Source organism: Diaporthe amygdali (assembly GCF_026229845.1).
Source record: "Diaporthe amygdali strain CAA958 chromosome Unknown NODE_30_length_622097_cov_64_914702, whole genome shotgun sequence".
NCBI classification, from domain to species: domain Eukaryota; kingdom Fungi; phylum Ascomycota; class Sordariomycetes; order Diaporthales; family Diaporthaceae; genus Diaporthe; species Diaporthe amygdali.
The window spans coordinates 230,140-254,722 of record NW_026517050.1 but is presented as its reverse complement, the minus strand read 5'-3'; the positions used below and the strand labels follow the sequence as shown (position 1 = coordinate 254,722).

Genomic DNA, 24,583 nt, shown 5'->3' with positions numbered 1-24,583 from the left:
GCTGTGCTGCAGAAGATAGCCAAAGCGTGCGCGCGCAAGCCTCGACAATTATTGCCGATCAACAGAGTCCATACTTCGATGGCAGTATCCCGAATTATGTGGCGAGGATCGAAAAGTATTAATTTTAATGCTCATCTTCAGCCCTGGCGGGTACATCGGCAGGAAACCCTAAACCAAAAACTCGGCAGATGTTTCAAAAACTAGCATACATCCCCAGGGATTCTAAACTTTATTTTTTTTTCCGGTGAAGTTGCAGCAAGACAATTAACATTCGGGATGTTTGCAGAGGTTTACGTTTTCATCCACGATTCTGGAACAGGCTGTAGACAGCTAGGTGGGACACCACCATGCAGCGACACAGACGCGTTGGGCTTCCAACGCAGCGTCCTCGGGTATTTTTGAGATGCCATTTCCTTAGAAGACACATTTCATTCCGGCGCGGGAATATCGGACACTTCGTTTGGAAACTGTTCTGAATACAAGGGAGATGCCGGTGAAATAACCGCTGTGGTTCCTGAATCTTGGGCGGAGTCGTCCAGAAGTAAACTTGGTGATGTTGCAGTCTTCATCGGCTGGCGAGTGGCTCAACTCAAAACAAACCAATGACCAACCTAAAAAGGCAACCTTAAGAGGCATTAATGGGCCCAATCTGCTCTTCAACGAAAGCTACTAGTAGTTATCACCGGACTCACCAGACATCCTAAACTACGTCTTCGATCTATATTTGGATAGAATTGCCCGTCAAACAACTGCCTGGATGAAGTCCTAGACCGGATTGCCCCCTCGTATGGATCGAATCAGCTAACTGATTGTCTCCTCACTTCATACTTCTCTGATACCATTTACTGAGTTTCGAGGCTACTAAACCCAGCGTCGACCATTTCAGCAAGACTTGAAGGCTGTGGATCTTGCGCATTTTCTTAGTGGGCCACAACCACCAGATGTTGTAGTAATTAACAGTATACAAGTCACGATTTCACTCGAGCTGCAGACAACTTCTACATCGCACATCTGATTCTTTTTCAACACTGTTAAGAGCCTGATACGTCCCCCAATGAGCCGCAATGTAAGCAAGACGTGTTCAGAAGCTGTCTAGCAAGCCTTTTATGTTGACAGGTCGTCCAAGAAAGCTCTCCAGCATCTTCAGTTCTCCCTGGCTATATGCCCCGCCCCACTCAAGAATGCTTCGACGATAATTATCCCATACCTGTTTATCGGCTGGGTCCTTTGCAAACATTGTCTGGTAAACATCCTGAGCGTATGCTTCGGCGCTGGCGTTATTTCAAATTAGCCAATGGAGATGTGTGTGGGGTGCGAAGAAAGCCGGGGCAGCTTGAACGGGGGGTCGACTCACGCCAAGTAGCTGTAGCTCACCGCATCGTACCCTCTGACAATGATATGAAAATTTGGATAAGGATAGCTTTCATGCCCAGGGTTAGAGAGTCCTCTAATCTCACAACGGATTGCATTGTGCAAGTCGCCAATGTTCGTTTCCACGAGTGCTTGGTGGGAGCTGGGGTCGTGAAATTCCATATCGAGGAGCGCATTGGTCCTGGGTTTGCGACCACAGTCAGCTTCTTTCTGGTTAACGAGTTTAACAAAATGATCGATTCTGCCTACTTACAATTGTACTGTAATCTGATTTAGTTTCACCCAGCCTCGGGCATCTAGGAGACTTTGGATGAGTTCATCGGGCATCTTCACCGCTGGTGTTTCCATATTGGGATGTTGAGCTCGCCACTTTTTAAGATGTTTGTCTCCCACAGCTGTATAGTGGTGACTCATGTCCCGGAGGATATCTTTTCGCCAGCACCAATTCTCCAGCATGACACTTGGCATTTCGCAGAAGTCATCTGCTAGTCTTGGGCCATGAAAACGAACATATTTGGTTTTAGATACGAGATCATGAATTGCATGTCCCAATTCTGACACATCTGTCAGATAAATGTCTTTATATGAAACCTTGTGCGAAATTCGTACTCACCGTGAAACAAAAGAACTACATCACTGTGCGCAAGAGTGGAACAAGTATCCTCGCTTGGGGCCTCAAAAGAGCAGCATAGCAACGTGGATGGATAATGCCGAGTTCCATCCGTCTTCTCGTACCCCTGAAGTTGAGTTAGTTAGCACGATATGCGCTGGTGGGACGACTATCTCCGTTAGACTTACACATTGAATTTCGTGGTTGAAGTACCCAGGACTCTTCTCCTCCCGCCACATCAAGTCCAGGTAAAGATAACCAAGGAGTGTGGCAGGATTGTGCCGATGGTCCCAGACTGACCAGACCTCAACATTCTCATGCCAGGTACACTCCGGAGGAATGTCCTTGTCAAGAATCCGAACGAAATTAAGACCGAGGAAAGATGCAAATGCATTCAGCATGTACTTAGTGGTGTGCTCGATGGGAAAGTACTCGGCCACTTTTGCCGGGTCAACATGCATGCTTTCTTGGATCAGACGGGAGCAGTAGGAAAAGTTCCAAGCCGCAAAACCTTCACCCTCACTTCCCACACGGACACCTTGCTCTTGCTGGTCTCGGGCCAGCACGCCCTGAACCTTTCTGATTGCCTCGGTCTGTTTGGGCAGGATTCCTTCTTTCAGATCGCTCAAGAAAGTCTTGACCCAATCCGTGGATTTGACGGCTGTTGTGAGCGACCGCATGTCAGCATGGCTCGAGAAGCCCAAGAGCCGTGCTTGACTATCGCGCCGCAGAAGGAGCTCCCTGATGATTTCCGAATTGTCATCTGGGCCTTTCTCATATGCGATTAGCATTCTCTTGCGTGACTCTTCAATCTTGGCGAATCTCAAGACCTGCATCCATCCACCATTCGAAAATGGCACGAAGATCTTCCTTTCGTTGTTCGAAACATTGTTATGACCGGTCGTTGCTTCTCTCCACCCTGCGATCTTGTCATCAGGAACACCAGCCAGCTCACTCTCTTCATACCAGACACCTCCTTTTTGTTGCTGTAAACTCTGAGAGAATCTCGAAAGGAGCTGATCGATCCTGGTCTGGCTCTGCTTGAATTCCTCGATCTGGGCCTCGCTTAGTCGTCCATGGCCCGCAAGCGTGTACACAAACAGCTCCTTCTCCAGCCAGAGCTTCGACTCGGGTTCCAGATCTTCGTTTTTGCCATTGACGGCGTCCAGGAGCTTGAAGAGATCACCTCTGGCTTTCCATTCGTTCTGAGCTTGCTTCCAAAGATTTCCAGCTTGAACGGCTTCACTGGATCCAGTGACTTCTTCCAGGACGTGAATTGCGCTGACGGTCCCTTGGATGAGATTGTCCAGCTCGGCCAGCGGACGCACCACATTGTCAAAGTTGGCGGTCTCGAGAGTAACAGTCTTGACCAGATGATTGCGAAGGTCATCATGTTCGGCGATAACAGAGTTCATGGCCGGAATGATATCATCAGGCTTTGGGAATCTAGGGAGGGGCTGTAGTGGAGACATCATGTTGAATATGGGGGTCAAACTGAGTAGAGAGTCTGCAAGGGGTCAAAGACAAGTGATTGAATGGGTTCTGTATGCTGTATGAATTGGTTGTCTGGTTCCAAATCCTTATACCTGTCACAAAAGAGGCATTTTTTGCTGCCTGATATTGAATCTGTACGACGCAGGCGCCTCACACGTGCAGTGGATGTGAGGAGGTAGCGCTAACCTGCTAGATGCGGTTAACGCCAGGACTGATAAATTGTTGCGACAAACCAACGTTTCAGGCACCAGTTTTCCGTCTGTTCAACGACTCTGTCTTGTCAGGCACCGACTTTGTGCACCGGCAGCTCTTCTGAATCACTTCAATTGCTGCATAGTAATTGGTGGCCTAGTGCCAAGTTGTTTGCAGGGGATGTGAAGGAAATATGACAACTTAGATTTCCAGGATACACAAGGCGCTGATCATCGATACAGTCTGGCTAGACTACAGTGCAGCAAACATCACGAGCAGCTTGAGCCCTTCAATTCCTATCCGGGAGGGAATCTGAAAATTGAAAGGCGTCAATAGTTTGAGGCCGAAGAGGGACGTCCTCCACACTCCCCTCCTCATGAGAAGAATGCAGCGTAAAATATCCCTGTATAGAATGATAGGAAATGGGTCTCTCCTTGAGAAGAATCCTAGTCAGGCCATGTAAATTACGTTGAAGGATTATATGTGAGTTAACACTTTTGGTACCTATCTCAACCAACCTTCGACAAAACCCATAAATTTCGGGTTCTGGCTCGGTGGTGTACTACTATTCAGTATCTCCCTTGCTGGTATCACAGGATCTTCTTGCGAAGTCCCGACGTGCACCTCAATCTGCAAGCCAGTTGGGCAGTCTTCCGGGTTCCGCCGCACAGCATTAATAACCTGGTGAATATCGACAGGAGCGACCTCTAGACTTTTGTTCAGGCTTTCCGGTGGCGGAGGCGCATTGAACGCGCCCGCCCTGGGAGTAAGTCGGTGGTGCTTTACGTCGACTCCGGCAGCCGCCAACCCAGCTGACACCAGGCCAGCTTTAGCGCTGAGTGTCTGCGTACGCCTGGTTCTGCTCTTCTTGGTGAAGGCTTCTGTGCGCTGCTCGCCTTCATGATGCAGATGCAGAAAGTCTTCGAAGAACTCCTGATCGCCGGCAAGTCCGGCCTTGACCCAACGCCACTGCATACGTCTTGCTCGTCGCTCCTCGTCCTTTTCGTCGTAGTACTCGTCGCCTGGTTCTCTCGTTCTTTCCACTTCCTCCGCATCCCTGGCTTTCGAGCTCTTCTTCTCCTGCTTTCGCTTCCTCAATCTCCGAATCGGCGCTAACAAGGGTGAGAGCTTGTGAGCTATTACAACCACAACCTTGTCAGGAGTTTTCCTGATCAGCGCTCCGATAGGGAGGACCAGAAATCCGAACAGGATTGAGAACCCCCACTGAGAGGCAGAGATGGGTGCAACTTGAAAGGCGTCTCCACCTTTGAGTACTATGGTGACCTGACCGGCGAGGGTGAGGGCCTGAACCCCGAGGAACCAAGGGTTACGGAAAACGCCCTCATAGATGTGCAGGTTATTATCTACACGTCGGCAACTAATTATTGACTCGTCAGTCGGCTTTGCGCGAATACTATACAGGCACACACAAACCGTCTTGCCGCTGTAACGGGGGTTTTTGAGGACTTACTTGGACTGGTTGAACAGGCATATGAACATGTACGTGTTCCAGACAAAAGTCTGGAGCTGGTTTCGCTCGTATTCAGTAGAAGCAGGGAAGAACCTGTCTCCGGCGTAGTGCAGCACGAAGATAACAGTGAGCTGGTAAATTGTCTGCCCAAGGATCATCTTCCACATCTGTATTGAGATGATCGACGCATTTCGAGGTTCGGGGCGTCTTCGCAATGCATCCCTGCTCGGATTTCCCGTGGATAAGGCTAGTGAAGCGAATATGTCCATGATTAGATTCAGCCAAAGAAGTTGAATCACTGCAAAAATCCCCGAATCTGGGCCATCGACGAGGGTCGACACGATGGTCAGAATAGCAGCAGTGATGTTGATAGTCAGTTGAAACTGTACATTTTTGGCGTAAAGTCAGCCAACCACTAGCGTTGGAAAGGGAAGCACATGGTTCAAGTCCAGAAGCCCTTCTAAAATTTAACATACCTGGAGAAACTTTTTTGAGGCATCGTTGACCATCCTGCCCCAAGCAAGCGCTCGAACAATGCTTCGGAAGTTGTCATCCAGCCTAACGGATAAGTTAGTCTCATATCTAAACAGTGAAGTGATTGCTGATTCCTCACAGTATGATTGAGCTTGCTTCCTTCGCAATCTCTGTACCCGAAACCCCCATGGCGAATCCGACGTCGGCCGCCTTAAGTGCAGGGGCATCATTCGTTCCATCTCCAGTGACCGCACAGGTCTCACCCATGCGCTTCAAGTGTCGTACCAAGACCTGCTTATCCTCTGGGCTCGATCTCGCTAGGACTTGTAGCCTGGGAATTACAAGGTCCAGTTGATCGTCGCTTAACTGTCTGAACGTCGGTCCATCCATGGCAATCCCACCGGCTGTGTAAATACCGCTCTCGGAGGCTATCGATTTCGCGGTAAGGAAGTTGTCGCCAGTGACCATGCGTACAAAAACGCCAGCATCCTTGCATTGGCGGACTGATTCAATGACCTCCGGTCTGAGCGGGTCACGAATGCCAAAGAGGCCCAAGAACGTCATGTTCTGGCTGAAAAGATTGGCGAAGTCCACTGCCTCCGTCTTGCCCGCACGGCCTCCTTTGTCGCTCATCGGCGGTGTGTCAAAGTCTCGGTACGCGAGTGCTATCACTCGAAGTTGGTCACCCGCATATTCCCTCGTCAACTGTGTCAGCCGATCGCGTGTTGTAGATGTCATGTCTGTAGTCGCCAGTCCTTCACGTGCATCTTTCAGCGCGGTCGAACAGTTTCCAAGGACAACCTCTGCGGCACCTTTGGCAAGCATGCGATACCTGCCGTCGTGCAACTTGACCATGCTGGCCATCCACTTCAGCGTGGAGTTGAAGGGAAACAACTCAACGACATTTGCATTGGACCTTTCCTCAGCTACTGGCCCCATACCTAGATGCTGGCGACCATACTTGAGAAGAGCTGTCTCTGTGCTTGAGCCGACGAAGTCTCCTGTCCCAGCACCGTCGTTCTCGAAGGCTGTAGAGTTGAGTACAACGCTATCTTTGAGTAGTTGCTTGACCTCTCTAGATAGTGCCTCGGTCAGCTTCCCAGAACTCAGAACTTTTGACTCTTCGGCCTCTGTCGCGGTCGTGCCAAAATCGTCGACAAACCGAGACTCCCCTACAACACCCGCAACAATAGTCATATCATTCGTTGTTAGTGTTCCGGTCTTATCCGAGCACACCGTCGTGGCGTTTCCCATTATTTCGCATGACCGAAGAAGTCTCACCAAATTCTTATCCTTCAGCATCCTCGTTGTTGCGAAGGCAAGGGCCACTGCGACAGCAAGCGATAGCCCTTCTGGCACTCCGATGACCACGAGGTTCACCGCCAGCATGAAGATATCGAGAAACTCTTCTCCCTTTTCCTGTGGCGAAAGATGAGATAGTTCGCCCCGGCTCATCTGCACGAGCCAGCGAATGAATAAGATCAGGAAGAAGATAATACCAATGCCAAATCCGATAAAAATAAGGTACTTGGCAAGTCGACCAAGCTTCTGCTGCAATGGAGTCTCTTCGACATCGCCTCGAAGGGAGAGCTGGATTCGACCATGCGTGGAGTTCGGCCCCACGGCCAGGGCAATATAATCGCCGACACCGTGGACAACGCGTGTGCCGCTGAAGATGAAGGGATCCACGTCCTTGGTGCTACGTTTCCGGTTTGCCTCGTCGATCGATGCGGCTGGCGTCTTGTCGACCAGGTCTGACTCGCCCGTCATAGGACTCTCGTCGACTTGCACACCAAATCCGTCCACCAGTATGCCATCCACAGGAGCCACGTCCCCGGCCTCGACACGGAGTAAGTCGCCAACGAGCAGATCGAATACGCTGATCGTCACATGCTTCCCCGATCTCATCACCGTGACCGTCCGCTCTTCCTTCTTCTGATTGAGCTTCTGGAACTTATAGTTCTTGTGGTAGTCATTTAGTGCCTGCACGAGGATGATTACTATGATAGCTGCGACAATAGTCACACTTTCAACCCATTCGAGGCTTGCACCAGGTGCGCCGCCTTTTTGCTGTATCTGTACAGCTTGGTAGATACCGAGAGCAAGAGATACAGTGGCAGACGCCATGAGGAGAAAAATGAGCTTGTCGTTCATAGCGAGCCAGCAGAGCTGCAAGAACGACCTCTGCCTCGGCGGCGGGAGTCGGTTCTCCCCAAAGATGCGGCGCCGGTCCGAGTATCCCTTGTTCTCTGCCGGTTCAAGACGCAGTTGCTCAGCGAGGCCGTGAATACCATGTCCCTCGCTGTGGCCGCGTCGAGACAATGTGTCGTGCTGCACTTGGAGTTTGGGATCGGGTGTGAGGATGCTGCTGCTGCTCTCCTTGCAGGCGCTCTGGGCCGAGATGAGGCCTTCGAGCTTGTCCTCGTCCAAGCTCAGTCCTGACGCGGCATCGGTGCGCAGCCCGTAGGCAAGCCCTGTCAGCCCGCCGAATGCCTGCAGCGCGGCAACGCTCCGCGCAACGGCCAGTTTGTGCAGGTGGCCTGGCGCGAAGGCGAAGGGATTGTCAGGGACATTGTCATCACTATTTGCAGTGAAGTCAATCTCGAATCGAGGAGCATTTTTGCGGCTTGTAAGTGACTCAATCTGAACATCCTTGGACTGCGAGGGCGATGTCAAGGTCTTGTGGTCAGTCATCTTGGTACTGACATCTCGCGTGCCACAGGACAAAGACCCTCAGCTGACTGGGAAGTGGATCAAGCAACAACTAAGTATGTCAACAGAGTCTAGATTCTAAGACAACGACCGGCATGCCCGAGATATTGCCAAGTCACGATCTTCACCACTGATCGTGTCTGCTCGTGCATGGGAACCCACTGGGACCAGCCAGCGCAGCGCCCTATGGATCCATTGGGTCTATCTGGTCACACTTCCAAGACAAAAGAGTGGTAGAAGTGACGTGATGAGGCTCTGGGCGCAGTCTTTTGTTCCCTGCTAGGGAAAGGTGCCAAGACTGGCCAAGACATGCCTGCATGGTATCCAGCCGCCTTCAAAACCGGGCAGACTCTCTGTGCTCTCTGGCACAGGGGCTGCGGTGGTCTTCATTGCGTGTACTGTAGGAGTGCAATATAGCAGGCGTGCCATCAAGGTTCGAAAAAGAGGAGACACCGAAACGCGAACGACCGCCGTATACGACGTGATTAGTCGGCAAGTCTGCCAGTCTAGCGGCTCCAAAAACGGGGGCTAAACACGTAAGCCGACCGACCAGCTCGGTGTTAGGGCACTGCTCCTCCGCTTTCTTGGCCCGGTTTTGTCTCCGCGTTTTTGCGGCGCTTTTGCGGGGACTGTTTGTTTTTCTTCGCGACTCTTGCTCGGGACAGAACCTTGTAAACGTCAGGAAATTCATCCAACAGTCTAACCGAGCTTTGCATCGAATGACCGCGTCTCAAAAGCCAATTTGACGCACAATCCTCCAAGCCAAATGTGGAGCCACCCGTGGAACTTTTATCAAAAGATCCATAGAAAGAACGAGTGAATATCGAATCTGGTGATGGCACCTTTGCTCAGATTTGGTTCACTTCACAATAGTGATAAATGACAACTCCGAAGGATTATCGGGTAACTAGTAAAACTGAAACAGATCTCGGTATGCAATCATGCTATGCATGGTGGAAAACGCAGTTCATAGGATGCTGCGCCTTTGTGTGGAACAGTGAGAATGGCTCCCTGTACGATTCCACCATTTATTGCCTTTGAGAGTTTTGCTGTCCTCGAGCATGTAGATGTTGGCCTCGTGGGATTCCAAGAATTGAAGCATGGTCGTAGACACTTGCCATCCAATACGCGACGCTGTTCTTGCAATGGATGCAATTCTCACCATGTGGTTGATGAACGTGCTTTGAGTCATTCTCCAGACTGTCTATCTTTTCGAAGACCCACACAAGCATCATACCAAGGCAGGCCGGCCGAGCAGCCGGGTCCGACAATCTGGAGTCGTTAGGAAATTGAAATGTGAAAACCATGTAATGTTCCTGAGGTTGCATGCATCTTGAACCATAGAAAGTAGCTGCGCATTTCTGGGACTCTGCCTGGATCTTGCCTTTCCCGTTATGCAACGCTCGTTTCCTCTTCCAGAATGCACTGGGTATGCTGAGGCTCGTGACACATCACGTTCCTGGCACTGCGTCCGTGACTGGCTCAGACCTTGCGGCGGAGGAAATCGTCTCATCACACAGGCAATCAAGCCGCGCAACACTGTACGGTATCAAATTGCACAGATCAGTGTTGTATTTTGATGCTCTGCATATCAACATTATCACTGGTAGACTTCTTGAACTCGAGTACACCTTGGTTTCCATGTATACTGCCCGTGACAAAGTGACCAAAATGTTGCCAACCAAGCAGACGATGCCGAGACTATGCCGAGACTAATTTTCGAGAGAGCGACCTGGCCTGGTACGGTATTTGACAAGGTATAGGCGAGGCTGAAACTAGCCGACCACGAGGTTGTGGTAATCCACGTGTGGAGAAAAGGACTGTGCATTCTCTGATATATTGCGGCGGAGGTGTGATTGAGGCCTTGAGAAGCAGAGAAGCCGGAAAAAGCCCGGCTTCGAAATGTTTCCACCACCCTGTGGATGTCTTCGGTCCAACCTTACCGGAAGTGTTCAGGCCTCACCCCACAAATCCCCAGGTGGATTGGAATGCTTGTCCGGGCTTCTAAACGTTCTGCGTGTCGGATGTTCCATTCCGACTGTCCGTGTATTCAAGCTCGCCATTCAGGCATTTAACGGCAAACCGCAACGGACCCTGCCGAAGCAACGGTGCGAAAAAGGCTGTCTCTCCCGTACTGCACCCGAATGTAACCGATCATCATGGCCGATTATGGCAACTACCTCGCCATAGAGAGACCTAGAAGAATCGACTCCTCGTGCTCCTCATTGATGGCATGCGTCTGCCCTCTACATGTAAGTCAAGAATCCAGAAGCTGCACATAAGAGTTTGATGATTCGTTATGCAGCCTTCGGGATGCTCACGGTCAACAGATCATGTGCTTTGACTTCTTCACTAATCGACATGGCTGGGACGGAGGTGAATCCCAGTAGGCGGTTGCTTCTGGCGAGCAAAAAGTAAAACTCTGCTTGGATTTCCCCCCATCTAGGCCAAGTGCCATAAAAGTCCTCGTGTCACCGTAAGAACATGTCCAACCGACCTTTAATTTTAGCAGGCGAGAATCGGAGATTGACAGTCAATAGGCTCTGCAAGACGTAGAGTGACAATGCCTGGCAGTGCCATCCGGCATTCCCGGCTGCCTGTTGTGTGTAGGATGTCGGCACCTGAAGAATGGCGAGGTTGCTTTTCAGCCCTGATTCCAATCCCGACTCACATCATACGATCTGCTCGTGGGAAAAACGCGGAAGAAGTACTAAATCTTGCAGCAGGGATCCGCACCCCAGACCATTGCCCCTGGAGTCAGTTGGGGGACTCAGGGCCGTCAGGGCTGTCAGTTCCCGAGGTCCGTGGGAATTTTGGACCCTGAGCAGCCGGCGGTGGGGCTAGAATCGAACCTTGCAGGGCTCCAAATGCGCGTGGTCTCTATCACTGTGGATGCCCAACTGAGTCGACGTCATGCCTTTTTCGCTGCGGTAATTACCAGAGAAGCCTTGAGCTAGATCAGAAAACTTCGATACCACCCAAGATGGCAAAGGCCACAAGAAAGTGACAGTTGACACATCTCAGCGCTTCGGCCCCCTCACCCCTGCTCCCCATCGCCTAAGATCTGTCTCCCACTAGCCCATCATCGCATCCCCAATCCGCTTTCCGATGAGATATCAGTCTCGCCAGAAGGTCTGGAGACTATGTCGACCCATCCAGACGCTGGAGCCCGTTTTCTGTCGCAAACACTAGAGAGCCGATTGTGACATATCATGTCCCCAGATCTGAGTCTCCTTCCCTAAAGCTAATAGCATGACTGGGTCCACTAGAAATCATACGATTACGCCGGTGAAAGTTTTCCTAGTAGCTTCCTCAGCGTATCCAGAGCACTAGCATCTTAAAACGGAGACTATGGTTCCTGTTGTACTTAAAGTGAGAATGCCGTTGTAAGAATCAGGAAGAGCCGCTCCGATTTGGCGCATCCTGTTGAGCTGAGGTTCACATCCTGGAACTTTTTCATCCCTGATCCAACATATATCTACGGAAATATCCTCATCCTCGTATACCTCATTCGATTATTCCACACCTTGGTCATGTCTTTCACCCTGTCTTACCAGCAGATGAGGCTGGTCAAGGCCACGATCCCAACTCTCCGGGAGAAGGGAGAGACCATCACGACAATTTTCTACAGAGACATGCTCAGGAATCATCCAGAGCTCAACAATTTTTTCAACTCAGTAAATCAAGCCAACCACAGACAGCCTCGAGCTCTAACGTCAATCATTCTTGCATTTGCGAGTGCCATCAACTACGATATGAGTGAGCTCATCCCAAAGCTAGAGCGCATGTGCAACAAGCACTGCTCCCTCGGAATTAAACCAGAGCATTACGAGATAGTGGCCGTCTACCTCATTCGGGCATTCAAGCAGATACTCGGTTCAGCAATGACTCCAGACACAGAAGTAGCATGGAATAAAGCATACTGGATCCTCGCCAAGATGCTCATTGGACGGGAGAAGCAGATATACACAGCCTTCGGGAAATGGTCAGGATGGAAGCCATTCAAGATCGAGCGCAAGGAGTCTGAGACTGACGACATTATCTCGTTCTATCTCACGCCTCAGGACAAGAAGCCCTTGCCTGGCTTCCTCCCAGGACAGTACATATCGGTGCAGACGAGCATACCACACGTGGGATATTTCCAGTCGCGGCAATTCTCCCTCAGCGATGCGCCACATGAGAGCTATTATCGCATCACGGTTAAGAAGGAGTCTGGCCAAGCAGAGTATCCCCCAGGTGTCATGACGAGTTTTCTGGTAGACGCCCTCAGCCCGGGCGACTTCGTCGATGTGACACACCCTGCGGGGGAGTTCTTCCTCGACACCAACGACTGGTCCAGCGTCCCCGTAGTGCTAATCAGTGCCGGCGTGGGGGTGGCACCGATGGTCAGCATGCTCAACACAATGATGGACCTCCAGCCTATGCGGGAGGTCAGCTGGATCCATGGGGCGAGGCGGATGATACCGTTTTACAACCACATCAGGGACGTCAAGAAGAAGATGCCGAACCTGAGGACAAACATCTTCAAGACTCATCTAGCCGAACAAGACTTGGCTGGTGTGACTTATGACTACGACTTCCGCGTCGACCTAGCAAAGGTCAACCGAGAAGACTTGTTTCTGCACCATGGTGGCACTGAGTACTTCATCTGCGGGCCTGAGCAGTTTATGATCGAAATGGCGGATTACCTCAAGATGCAAGGGGTTGGCATACAACGCGTCAAATTCGAGCTATTCAGCACCGGTGATATGGTTGAAATCAAGTAACGCTACGTTGGTCTCTGAACAATATATTGGTTCAATTGGAACTAGACATGGCCAAAGTCTATCATCCTAAGCAGAAGAAGACGAAGACTCCTTGGGTGCATGGAACTTAAACACGGCAATGGCGGCAGGTCCGTCGAAGTACACCACTCTCCTGGCACAAAAGGAATAGGGGCCGCCACTAAAGGGGTCACGCGGGCTTATCGCCAATCGCAGTTTGAGTATGACAGATCACACGTGGTACTCGGTTCACCGATGGCAAATCGTCAGGTCCGTCAATCGAAGATGTTTCCGGTTGGAATCAATAGATCAGGATGGGAATTGGGTTAATGGAAAGGCGGTCAGGCGAGAATCGAGCGATACTCTTACGATAGAGCTCGGGGTCACGAGAATTACTGGACGAGACGTCGATGGCATCAAATGGTACAAAAGTGGGGTTTGGAAATGGATAGGCATTTGAGTCATTTGCTTCGGTTAACGTTCAGCCAAGCTATCTATGCGGTGTGATTGTAGAGCTACGCGATCCTCGCCTACACACCTTGCTTTACATCACCAGAACTTTCTTTTCTCAGTTCATAATCGCAATCATTGTACTACTCCAAACTCAGTCGATCTATGGCACACAATTTCTGATGTTCGAGACAGGATTCAGCAAAGATCCAAGCTCGTGACAATTGCCTTGTCAAAGAACTATCTAATTGTGGCGACAGAAAACTTGAAGTATCAAGCTGGTACAAAGATCTTGTAGGCTCAAGGATCAAGTCAGGTCTTTGTGGCTTCAGTCTCGCTTCAAAGACCGCAACCGGGTTTTAGACGAGCACTAGACTACGGCATCTGAGGGTTAGAAATTTGGTGAAACTAAGATGAGTTCATATATGCGAGATCATATGTCTTTGGGATCTCGGCCAGCATCGTCTTTGATTCTGTGGCGATCTTCCTGATCCGGTAAACAAATATCATTGTAGAGAAGAGCAATAGGGTATTGTAAGCGACGCAATGAAATAAATTGACCAATCGTGGTATCACTGCTGAACACAATTCCGGAACCTCAGGAACATGACTCCTCGAAAAAACATATTTAAGGGGGTGGTGGCCCCCTTCCGTCTCCCCCGCCACCTGGGCGTCTGCCCGGTCCGCCAGGCCTACCGAAACCTCCCCAGTAATTATCTCCGTCCCCTCTTATGCTCGACGAGTTGGCGCATCGGGGTGTGTCATAGTCTTCCTTCGTACCAAACGGCCACATCGGGATAAGGCACACCTCGTCCACATCACATTGAGAACAGCGCTTGAAGCGGGCCCATCCCAGGTACTCTACCAAGCTTCGGATAATATGCATGGTATCTGAAAGCTTGGACGTTTCCAGTCCAGCAGCATCGGAGCTCTTGCTGGACAGGATCTCCCTCGCGTCAAATAGCTTGGTGCAAATCTGTGATGTGACACTTTTGATCGCAGCATGTATCAGATGGTCTGCTTTAGTCTGAGGAGAGATGCCATGAAGATAAAAGTCGGTACATCGATTTATGGCAGAAGGTATTTGGTCGACATCCTTGCCCGAATAGTCAATGTAGACGGTCAGAAGGTGATTGATCTCGCCAAGCAATTGGTCCGCTGAGGTAACCTTTTGGGTCATGTACTTGAATCTGTCCGCATACCGGGTCACAATGAGGTCTGTCACATCTTGCCAATCAACAGTACGACTGAAGTTGTCGGGTGTCTCAGAGATGATACGGTTTAGGTCGGCTTTGATGGCAGCAAGCTCCGCATCAGTGACGTTGGCAAGACGTGGCAAGTCGGGTCGCTTGGGGTCTGGATTTGTCAAGTTGACAGGGTAGAAGAAGGCCGACACCATTGTCGAAAATTCGATAGTTGTCCTGGATGACCCGATTTCGTAGTAGCGTTCAGACAGAGCGCGCATGAACTCGAAATTTCTCACGTCCCCGTCCTTCCCACGGTCACGATCGGCAGGATCTGGCCGTTGTAGGGCTTGTATTTCCTCAAGACCGTCTTGGAAATCGCAATGTATGATTTCGAAGCCAGCTTCCATACGTATTATACCGGATAGATCCCAGTAGTAACACATCTCGCAGAGCTCATAAGCCCGTCTCCTTTCGTCCATTGGTCCACCGGCCCTCTTGCCCATGTGCGGTGGCTTGTCCATTGTGTACACCGTGGTTTTGTCACCTCGGAGCAGGTAGTCTTGAGTATCCAATGTCCCCATAGATGTTTTGCCACCGCTCATTCCGTCGACATATAGATATCGTAACGGCCGAGTTGTGCGATAAGTGTGAAGCCATCCACCTTGGCCCTCCATGTCATGGACATCCGATGGAGACTCAGCAGGGGGCTCATCGCCCATCACATGCTGTGATGTGCCTTCATCCTTCATCCGTATCAAGTCAAATTTGCTTTGCGCCTCGCGACTTCCAGATGGTGGTTTCCTGTCGTTGTTTGGCGGTGGAGGATGACCATCATCAGGAGGGCCTCGACCACCGCCGGGTGGGCCTCTTCCTGGAGGTCCATGTCTTCCGCGTGCGAAGCCTTCGGCGTGCTCGATCTCGTAGGCAAGCCACTCTGGGCCATCTGGTGATGTTTCGTTGTCATTGCCGTGATGGAAAATTACACCCTCAGGGACCGTTGCTAGATAAACGGACATGCCATTGTGGTGAAGAGACGAGCCCCATTGTCGCATGGCATTATTGATAGCGTTGAAGATTTGAGATCCACGGCTTTTGGCATCGTCGAGACTGGGGCCGAAGCCCTTGGGCAGAGGAGGTTCGTTTATCGCCGCATGGGTCAGACTCGAGGCGACGAGCGTCACGGCCAGAATCCGGGATGCCATGGTCCCACAAGAGCTCTCGAACACCGGGGAAAAGAACACACGACAATGCTAGGAGGACAGCCGTTCTGAAGTCATAGGAAACACAACTAGACATGAATGAAAGGAACAAGTACAAGCATTTAATCTTTGGGACCATGCTTCAGGGCTCAGCCCATGAATCAGAAGTCGGACGGGATCGCCCTGGACGCGCGGCCACGAACGATTGGCCGCGAGCGGCGGTCTCCCGATTACGTATCGCCGAATTCTACCGAGCCGAGTCCAAAGTGCAAGATCTAATCTTATCTAGTCAATCGAATCCATGCTCAAGCTGAAAACCCCCCGGGCGATGACAATTGCTGCAGCATGAGGACTGCTTCCCGTCTAGACTAATTTGAGCATCAATCTACCATCTCCGTGGTGCCTTTGTTTTTAATGCAATTCAGAGGCAGCTTCGGCCATCGAATGGCACAAGCCTTGTAGACAATGAGCAGGTAAGCGTGGTCTAGAAATAGACAGACAGCGCCTGGGAACAAGCCTAGGTATCGACACAGTACAATGCGGCCGCTTGTGGCCTGTGACAAACCGACCGGGCATTATTACGACCCGATGGTTGACTCTCTGCCAGCCTGAATAGACAGCTCAGTAACACAGATCCCTTTCAAAGATCAAAGCATGTCATCGCATTAAGCTTAGATCATGTGACACAACATACAAGCAAGGGAAGGATGGAGTGGCGAGAATTCTCGACTCCAGCTCTACTTGCCACCAGCGAGCATTCCCGACAACTACCCTCCTATACTCGTACATTCAGGCCAAATCGAGCCACAACCTGAATGTATGAGCACAGACTATCATACCAGACATGTCAAACACAGAAACTTTCAAAGTTATCATAATAGGCGGCGGTCCGACCGGTCTGGCCCTGGCACACATGCTTCATCTGGCTGGCATCGACTACAAGCTCTACGACAAACGCAAGGACCTCTGCGAGCGCCATGGAGCAGGACTCGCTATTCAACCACAGAACTGCCGCATCCTAGAACAACTAGGTATCTTGGACGAGGTGATTCAACAAGAGCTGGCGCCTGAAATGCAGGTGCACCGTGAAGTCAATGCCGATGGAAATATCCAGGCTGAATATCCCTTCTTCCACTGGCTCAAAGAGAACCATGGCTACACTATGTTGCTTTTTGAGCGGTGGCAGTACCTTCAACTTTTATACGACACTCTACCGGACCGTGAGAGCCACATTGTAATCAACAAGACTTTCCAGTCGCTGTGCATGATTGGGGACGCAAAAGTCGGAGTTAGGTTCACGGACGGTTCAGAAGATGAAGGTTCAATGGTGATTGGTGCTGATGGAGTTTATAGTAGGGTCAGAGATTGTGTGATTCACCAAGCACCCAAATCCGTCTTCGAGCACAAGCCTTACAGGATTTCGTTCAGAGCTTTGTATGGTGTTGGAACTCTTCCCGCAGGGTTGGATTCTGGTGTCGTGCGAGAAATTCCTCACCAAGGATGGTGGTTCCAAATAATTTCTCAACCTCAACGGGTATTCTGGATGCTCTACCAGGCCCTCGATCGGCCAACGACACATGCAACTTTCTATAGAGAAGAAGAGGCCGAAGCTCTAGCTGCACAACATGGAGACTGCCCCGTCGGAGAAGGCTTAACCTTGAGAGACCTGAGGACCTCAAAGACGTTTGAGAAGCTTGCAGTACTGGAGGAAGGAATCGCGCCAAAATGGTACTGGAAGAGGGTCGTGCTCATTGGAGATGCCGTGCACAAAGTGGTATTTATCCATATGGCCTAGACTTTCAACATCTGCGTACAAAGACTGACATTTCTGCAGACACCAAATCAAGCCCACGGCGCCAATATCGGACTGGAATCAGCCGCTTGTCTGGTCAATCAACTGCGATCCCTGATCAAGCTCAGCCCCAATCCAACTGAGACACAGCTTGAGCAGGTCTTCCACGCATATCAGGCAGTTCGAGCACCAGCGGCAGCGGCATACCTTAAGGGAACCTCTTTTCATCTACGCACGTTGGCAGGGGTCGGATTGAGTCCATGGCAAAGATTCAAATCGCAATACGTCTTGCCAAGGTTGGGTGCCCGATGGATACTTGATCACCAAATTTCCCCACTGCAAGCCCAAGGAGTCAAACTTGATTTCATTGATCTAAGCAATGCTCATGACGGCATACGAGTTCCATATCGGGACACTGAGCGGCGACGGGGCTGGTCAATCTGCACCAGAATCATGACGAGGTTGGCTGATTCCAAGTCTAAACTTCTTTCTAAAGATGCTCAATAAAACGCTTACCTACTGAAGGTGTCGTCTTAATGATCAACTATAAGCCACCCAGTCTGCTTCGCCGCCTTTGCACAGGGCCTTTAAGAGCCGATGGACTTGGGATATCAAGCTGCATTCCTCTTTTTCTCTTTCCTTTTCTTTCTCTTTCTTATTTGTTTTCCTTATATCGCGTGCTTTGCTTCAAAATTACGCGGTCGGCATCAGACGTAAACGCTGCTCTTCAACGCCCCCGCCCCTGACCACTATCTCCCAAAAAGACTGCCTAATGCGCCGCAGCTTCCATGACTACCGACCAGGTACTACTTCCATCAGATGATGCCTAGTATTAACTAGTGATCACGAGCATTGCATCCAGACTTCCAAGTGCCAAAAGTAGCCCTCCCATGGTGAATGCAACTGAGCTCTGCCTGAAAGTGTGTCGATCAGGTGGAGCAGTCGATGTAGTCCCAAAGACTCATGTTTCCGTCACTGTTCTTGGTTTCCACCTTGGTATCAGTTCCAACAGCAGGTCCTACAGCGGGGCCAAGTTCTGGGAGGCCACGCTTTCGATAACCACGGGGGTCGTCCATCCACTTCTCCACCTCCTGCACGGCTCGTCGAGGCTCCACTCGGAATTCTTTGAAATATTGCTGAAGGAGGGCAGGGCTGAATTCTTTTTCCCGGATCCTCGCTGCGAACTCCTCCGCCAGGCGCTTTATGTCTTCCTCGGTCCAGTCCTCGACCTGGGGGTTGCCGGGCTGATATGGGGCCCAGCGCTCTCCTGAGTAAGCGTGGATGAACATGTCCACAGCTTGTTGTTTGGTCACGTTGGTGAAGGTGACAACAATGTCGGCACGGCCGGTTCGGATCAAGGCCTCGTCGAGAACCTCGATATGGTTTGTAGTCATGATGAGGATTCGTCCTAGAAAAAGCCTGGTTGTCAGTGTCTCTATTTACCAACTACCATGTTCAAGGCGGTTTGGATGCCTAGCGTACCTTCCGCAGCTCCAACACCATCTATTGCATTCAACAGTCCAGAAAGTGTCACGGTGTTCTTATTCTTGTCGTCGTCATCCTCGTCGTCATCCGCCGCAGGCTTTTCCATTGAGTTGGCCCTCGTGAGAGGCCTGGTAGCGTCGATATCTTCCAGCAGTACAACACAGTGGAAAGGTAGTTCTGAGAACAGGTCCGCAACACCTTTGTCAGTCAATTTGGGCAGGGATAGATTGAGGACCAAGACAGGGAGGCCAAAGTGTCCAGCAAGCGCAAATGCGAGGGATGATTTTCCCGTGCCGGGTGGACCACTGAAAAGATATCCTAGGCGACTGAGGAGTGGGAGGCGTTAGCAGACGACGGCAACTGACTAGACTTTTCGTGACAGTCAGAACATCTTACACTGGAAGTCCCTTGCGGCGGTACCAACGTACTCCAGCAGAAGACAGAAATGCTCGAATATCAGCGACCATAGTGTCCATCTCACGCCGGTTTATAAGCACCGTGTGAAGAGGCCGCTTAGGACGAAACCGGTTGAAGGTCCAGTCCCAGGTCCTTCCTCGAAATGGGGACTTTCTTGGGCTGAGAATTCTCGTATGCTCTGAGAATTCGTCATTGTTCTTCTCGTCGATCATCTTTAAGAAATCTGTCATAGGCTCTGATTTGTAAAGGTTAGTCCACTCTGCACCGTGCACAACCTGGAACGCCAGCATACGTTTTTGGACAGCATGGATTGAGATAAAGGGCGAAGCAAGTTGTTCCCGAAGATCACTTGCTTCAGGTTGTCAGGTTGGGAGCTAGGGTACTTACTGATGCTCAGATTCCAAGTAAAACAGTAGATGTCCAAGTAAATGTCAGGAACAACGTTGCCATTGGAAGAAAGTCTTTGATCGTTTCGGATCTTCAGCCAGAAGTATGCTCCGTTGTGCCAGAAGCTGATCGTATCAAGTGTTGGCTCGAGTGAGACGGACTACAAATGATTGAAATGAACTGTTAGTATGTAAAAACTCGAAAGCCTGGTGCTTTGGCATAGCCGTGCTCATTTTAGGAAAAAAATTGAATACACCCACATTCCGTTTTCTGATCTTCTGGATATCGTCGGTAGAATTTGCTCCATCAGGGAAGTCAATGCCCGTGTCATTCAAGCTCTGACGACGGGTTTTCTCAGATGCTAGAAAGAGTCTGCCATCGCGAAACTCTGGGCTTCCATTCACCCAGTCACAGACTCGATCGTAGGAGTCACAGTAAGTTGGAATGGAACACTTGGTGTGCCAATTTGCAAGAACAATGGCTCGCAGAGACTTCCAGACCGAGTTCAACAAGTAAAATAGCACTGCGGAGCAAACGGTAGCACCAAACAGAAATCCATACCATGAGGCGAAAAAGTTTTGAATGGCATCATCGACCCAATGTTCGTGCTGGGAAATGAATCGCTCAAGAGAGGGTACGTAAGAGATCACAGAGCGCCAGTTCATCAGGACTGGCCACACAGCGACTGAGGACAGGCCCAAGTCCCGCAGAGATGTGATGATATCAACTGGAGACATCTTTCCCTTGAATGACTGCTTACTTGAGTTAGATTTCGGAAGCTTTCTGAGCTGTTGTTCGTCGTACTCGTGTGCCTGGCAGTAGAAGTTGAGGAGGCTAGTAGAAAGCAGCCTGCCCAGGTGTTGAGGATTTTGATTCTTAAGGACTCGGTGCTTCCAAGTCACTGGTCCTTGCTGAGATCAGACGACCTGGTCAGAAAGAGCGACTCACCCCGCCAATCAAAGGACGAGAGTGATAGGATCTGGCTGGCTGGTTCTTGCTGTTGTTCAGCAGATGGGGGCTTCGTCACAGACAAGAGTTGTAAGCACGGGATACCAAACTTGGGTTGGCAAACACAAAAGCTGATGGGTTTATTGGGCCTACCGAATTGTTTTGTAAAATAGTAAAGTGGTCATGATGAGTTGGACTGTCTCTCACCCTACTTGAACTCCATTGGCAATTGCAAACCACATCTTGCTGTTGTTGTTCCCTGTGGCTTTTTGGTTCACCTCCAAATTCATTAATCGGGAGTTGTGAGGAGCAGTGCCAATTCCACGCAACGAAGACTGGTCCTACTATGAATCATCCGTCAGGGTCACTCAAGCATTACGACGCCACCGGGTGCTTTCCGAATCATTCCTCAGTGGCATCTTGACTTTGGACTTTGTGTCACTATAAGAATCTTTCCCCTATTTTCCTTGGCAACATCTGTTGTTCCATTGCTGAGTTCGTTGGGCGAGGACATTCTGGAGGGAACCATGTGGGAGACACTACTGTAGGACTTGGCAAGTGGAAGTAGCTTAGATAGGTCAACTGCACCCTGCTGGGATCGCTGCAATGCGGGGGCGGGGCAGACTGTGGACACCAAACATCTGCGCCTTATCTCGACAACACATTTCCTCTCAACCTATCTGCTCGCACGCAACAGAGTCCAGCATTCGAAAGCTTGCTGGTATAAACATCAATGGAAGGCATCTACAGGCTTCCGTTAGAGCTTCGCGAGGCTATATGGAGAGAGTGCCTGCCGGACCCAGCCAGCTCAGAAGTCTATTTTTACAACCGCAGCCACTTTGGGCCAGAGTCGACAGCGAGCGCAGGAGACGGACCAGGGAGCCTTGCCAGGTTCAAAGTAGTCGTCGACTATCCTGTCATTTTGCATGTCTGTCATGAATCTCGCCACTTCGCCTTGAAGGGCGGTATTTCCTTCCAGTGGTTCCGACGGCGTCTACTCCTCCGATCGTCTACGGAGATCGCAGCACAGTCGAGCCACGTGCTCCTCCCTTGTCGGCAGTACCGGCCGGAGACCGATATCTTCTTCCTCACTGAGGATGTCCTTGGTGACATGTTGGAAGTAGATGAGCGGCAGCAAAATGACCCCGCTGGTATTTTCCAGAGCATTCGCCACCTGGCATTTGGATCTTGGCACTTGACGGACGATGTGGCCATTGACTTTTGGCAGGCCGACTTCCTCTGCACTCTTCCCTCTCTACGCCTCGTTTCGGTTGTTTTCGACCACTATTGGGGCCTCGAGGCCTCGGCAGGTGTGAAAGAGTATGAGACCTTCCGCCATTTCAGGCTGGCCCCCTACACCTGCGACACGGCCATGATTTGCCCCGGTTCTGAAGAGGATGGGCTTGAATTCATCCCGGAGCTGGGCCTGAGGAATGTGCCAGATTTTATAAAAGATCTCAACGAACGACTGTCTTCGATCGATCCTCATGAGGACAATGCGCCTTGGAGCAGCAAGTCTCACAGGTGGTTATTCAGGTTCTTTGCGAAGAAGTTCATTCTTGCTCACGACTAGCCACCTGGAATGTATGAAGCGCACTATGGACAGGTACCTCTACCCTGGGAACGGCAGAACCGCAGGACTCTTTTTCCCATCTGTACCTACAGCCCGAATACCGAATTGAACAGCATCCTTCGGCAAATTCACCGTTACATTTCCCACTTTCCCAACGTCGAGGCTGCGCGTCCACTGTAATGCACCACTAGGCCTCCAGACGAGCTCATAGCTCGCCACCAACGGATCGTTGCCCGTCACCCACGTGAATTGGCTATCGTTGCTCACCACCTCGAGCGGCGTCTCCTCGCTGGCCGCAGGAAAGCCAGTAATCTGCGAAATAGTCACGTTCTTTGGCAAGGCCGGTGCATTCGCCGCGCTCCACATGCTCGCGAGGTTGACCCGCGCGACACGAGCCGTGTAGTCAAAGTCCACGTATTCGACGAGGTCGCCATACTGGACGCCGTCTTGCATGCGCACGTCCTGATGTTGGTGAGTAAAATCCTCCACGGCTTCCGTGAAGCGAATTGCAGGGAAGCCTTGGGCCAGGAACGACTGGTGGTCTCCGCCTCGGAGGAATCGGTCAGCCCGGTATATAAGAGCGACCTGCATGTCGACCTCTTCGGCGGCACCGGCTGCAATCTCGGCGATGAAGCGGCCCAGGTTGCGCGCTGGGGAGTCGTTCTCGTACCCGATGTTGCCAATCCGCTGCTGATAGGCGGCAGTGCTTGCGTTGGGATACAAGATGCTTGCGCCGAACAACCGAACCGTGTAATTGTTGATGGGCGAGAAGGGTGAAAACTGGCCTGTGCCGACAATATCGTTGTTCCAGTTGCCCTCAACGTTGTAGCCCTGCGCCTTGAGCGTCTGAGCAAGGTGCGCACTGCCGAAGAGTGACTGCTCTTCTCCCGCCACCGCGGCAAAGAGCAAAGTCGCTGCGGGCTTCAGCTTGGCGCACACCCGAGCCATCTCCATGACCACCGCGACGCCACTGGCGTTGTCGTCTGCTCCGGGCGCGTCGTTCGTGTAGTCTGACACGTCGAGCCGACGGCTGTCGTAATGGCCAGTAACCACGTAGACACGATTGGGATCAACTGTGCCATTTATGCGCGCCACGACGTTGGTTATGTTAACCGGAAATGGTACTCGGGTTGCGACAGGCTGGATATAACTGTTGAAGAAGACGTCCATGTTTCCATCAGATTCGGCGGCGACATCCTGCATTTGGTTGTAAATCCAGTCTCGCGCGGCTCCGATGCCCCTGGTTGAGGAATTCTGAATCGAGAGCGTGTGCCTCGTGCCGAAATTGGCCAGCGTCGTGACGATGTCCTCCACGCGTGACTCGTTGATGGCCGCGATTGCTTCAACGAGCTGTTCGTCTGGCTTTTGCGGCGTGAGTGGCTCACCGAGATCCGTCACCGGCCAATTCACGTACGCCCATTGTTGTTCCGGAGGGCCGTAAAGGCTGCCGGGGAGATTTGCCCATGCCTGTGCCGAAACAGCCGGTAAAGTCGCCAGCTGAAGCAGCCCCGCGACGAGGACCTGGGACATCATTGTGGCTAACGTAGTTGGACTGAACCCTTGAGAATATCCCAAATCCAATTTTGCGACCTCGACTGCAGCCAGCCTGCTTTTTAAATCGTCAGGGAGCCGATTTATCCTTCATATAACCTCACCATCTTCTTGCATGACGATATCGACAGCTCATCCATGTCGTCGATCTGCTCTACCGGTATCTCGTCACGGCTCTAGAAGTGCACAAGACAGGGCCAAGGTCGCCAGCGCCGTTGCATGCGGGGTCGATAAGGTTAGGTCGGTGCCGAAATAGGCAGGTCAATGTCATTTCAAAGGATCTTAACGTGTAAAGGAAATGGGTATTTGTTCGTCTACTCTATCTGTCTATATGTATGTACAGTGCTGACGTCGTTGAATTTTGATATGTACGGAGCTGCGACTAACCAGCTTTAGGTGCCTTGGAGTGCCATAATTGGCAGACACCACATGTTGTTGCTCTCTACAGGCATTTGCACCTTCGACGATGCAGTGGAATCCGTGGTGTTGCACTATCGAATGATGCAA

At 51.0% G+C, this 24,583-nt stretch overlaps 7 protein-coding genes across 7 annotated transcripts; 3 read left to right on the top strand and 4 right to left on the bottom strand.

The window, feature by feature from the left end:
• Window positions 1–1,081: 1,081 nt before the first annotated feature.
• On the bottom strand, window positions 1,082–8,306 carry J7T55_014152 (uncharacterized protein; the record flags this gene model as incomplete). The annotated part of the gene is made up of 9 exons (XM_053132204.1): window positions 1,082–1,271; window positions 1,355–1,552; window positions 1,625–1,856; window positions 1,985–2,108; window positions 2,170–3,488; window positions 4,186–5,045; window positions 5,139–5,521; window positions 5,615–5,696; window positions 5,752–8,306. 9 exons carry the CDS (start codon window positions 8,304–8,306, stop codon window positions 1,082–1,084), a joined length of 5,943 nt encoding a protein of 1,980 aa, XP_052989753.1.
• A 3,551-nt stretch (window positions 8,307–11,857) lies between these two features.
• Window positions 11,858–13,090, top strand: J7T55_014151 (globin-like protein; the record flags this gene model as incomplete). The annotated part of the gene is made up of 1 exon (XM_053132203.1): window positions 11,858–13,090. One exon carries the CDS (start codon window positions 11,858–11,860, stop codon window positions 13,088–13,090), a length of 1,233 nt encoding a protein of 410 aa, XP_052989752.1.
• An 855-nt stretch (window positions 13,091–13,945) lies between these two features.
• On the bottom strand, window positions 13,946–15,926 carry J7T55_014150 (uncharacterized protein; the record flags this gene model as incomplete). Its single annotated transcript, XM_053132202.1, has 2 exons — window positions 13,946–14,112; window positions 14,234–15,926. 2 exons carry the CDS (start codon window positions 15,924–15,926, stop codon window positions 13,946–13,948), a joined length of 1,860 nt encoding a protein of 619 aa, XP_052989751.1.
• An 841-nt stretch (window positions 15,927–16,767) lies between these two features.
• Window positions 16,768–18,172, top strand: J7T55_014149 (uncharacterized protein; the record flags this gene model as incomplete). The annotated part of the gene is made up of 3 exons (XM_053132201.1): window positions 16,768–17,697; window positions 17,758–17,895; window positions 18,116–18,172. The coding sequence occupies 3 exons, from the start codon at window positions 16,768–16,770 to the stop codon at window positions 18,170–18,172; spliced, it is 1,125 nt and encodes a 374-aa protein (XP_052989750.1).
• Window positions 18,173–18,644: 472 nt separating this feature from the next.
• J7T55_014148 (uncharacterized protein) lies at window positions 18,645–21,194 on the bottom strand (the record flags this gene model as incomplete). Its single annotated transcript, XM_053132200.1, has 7 exons — window positions 18,645–19,123; window positions 19,198–19,526; window positions 19,597–19,852; window positions 20,005–20,164; window positions 20,265–20,894; window positions 20,953–21,001; window positions 21,160–21,194. The coding sequence occupies 7 exons, from the start codon at window positions 21,192–21,194 to the stop codon at window positions 18,645–18,647; spliced, it is 1,938 nt and encodes a 645-aa protein (XP_052989749.1).
• Window positions 21,195–21,685: 491 nt separating this feature from the next.
• On the top strand, window positions 21,686–22,525 carry J7T55_014147 (uncharacterized protein; the record flags this gene model as incomplete). Its single annotated transcript, XM_053132199.1, has 1 exon — window positions 21,686–22,525. The coding sequence occupies one exon, from the start codon at window positions 21,686–21,688 to the stop codon at window positions 22,523–22,525; it is 840 nt and encodes a 279-aa protein (XP_052989748.1).
• A 39-nt stretch (window positions 22,526–22,564) lies between these two features.
• Window positions 22,565–24,058, bottom strand: J7T55_014146 (peptidase m28; the record flags this gene model as incomplete). The annotated part of the gene is made up of 1 exon (XM_053132198.1): window positions 22,565–24,058. One exon carries the CDS (start codon window positions 24,056–24,058, stop codon window positions 22,565–22,567), a length of 1,494 nt encoding a protein of 497 aa, XP_052989747.1.
• Between the last annotated feature and the right edge of the window lie 525 nt (window positions 24,059–24,583).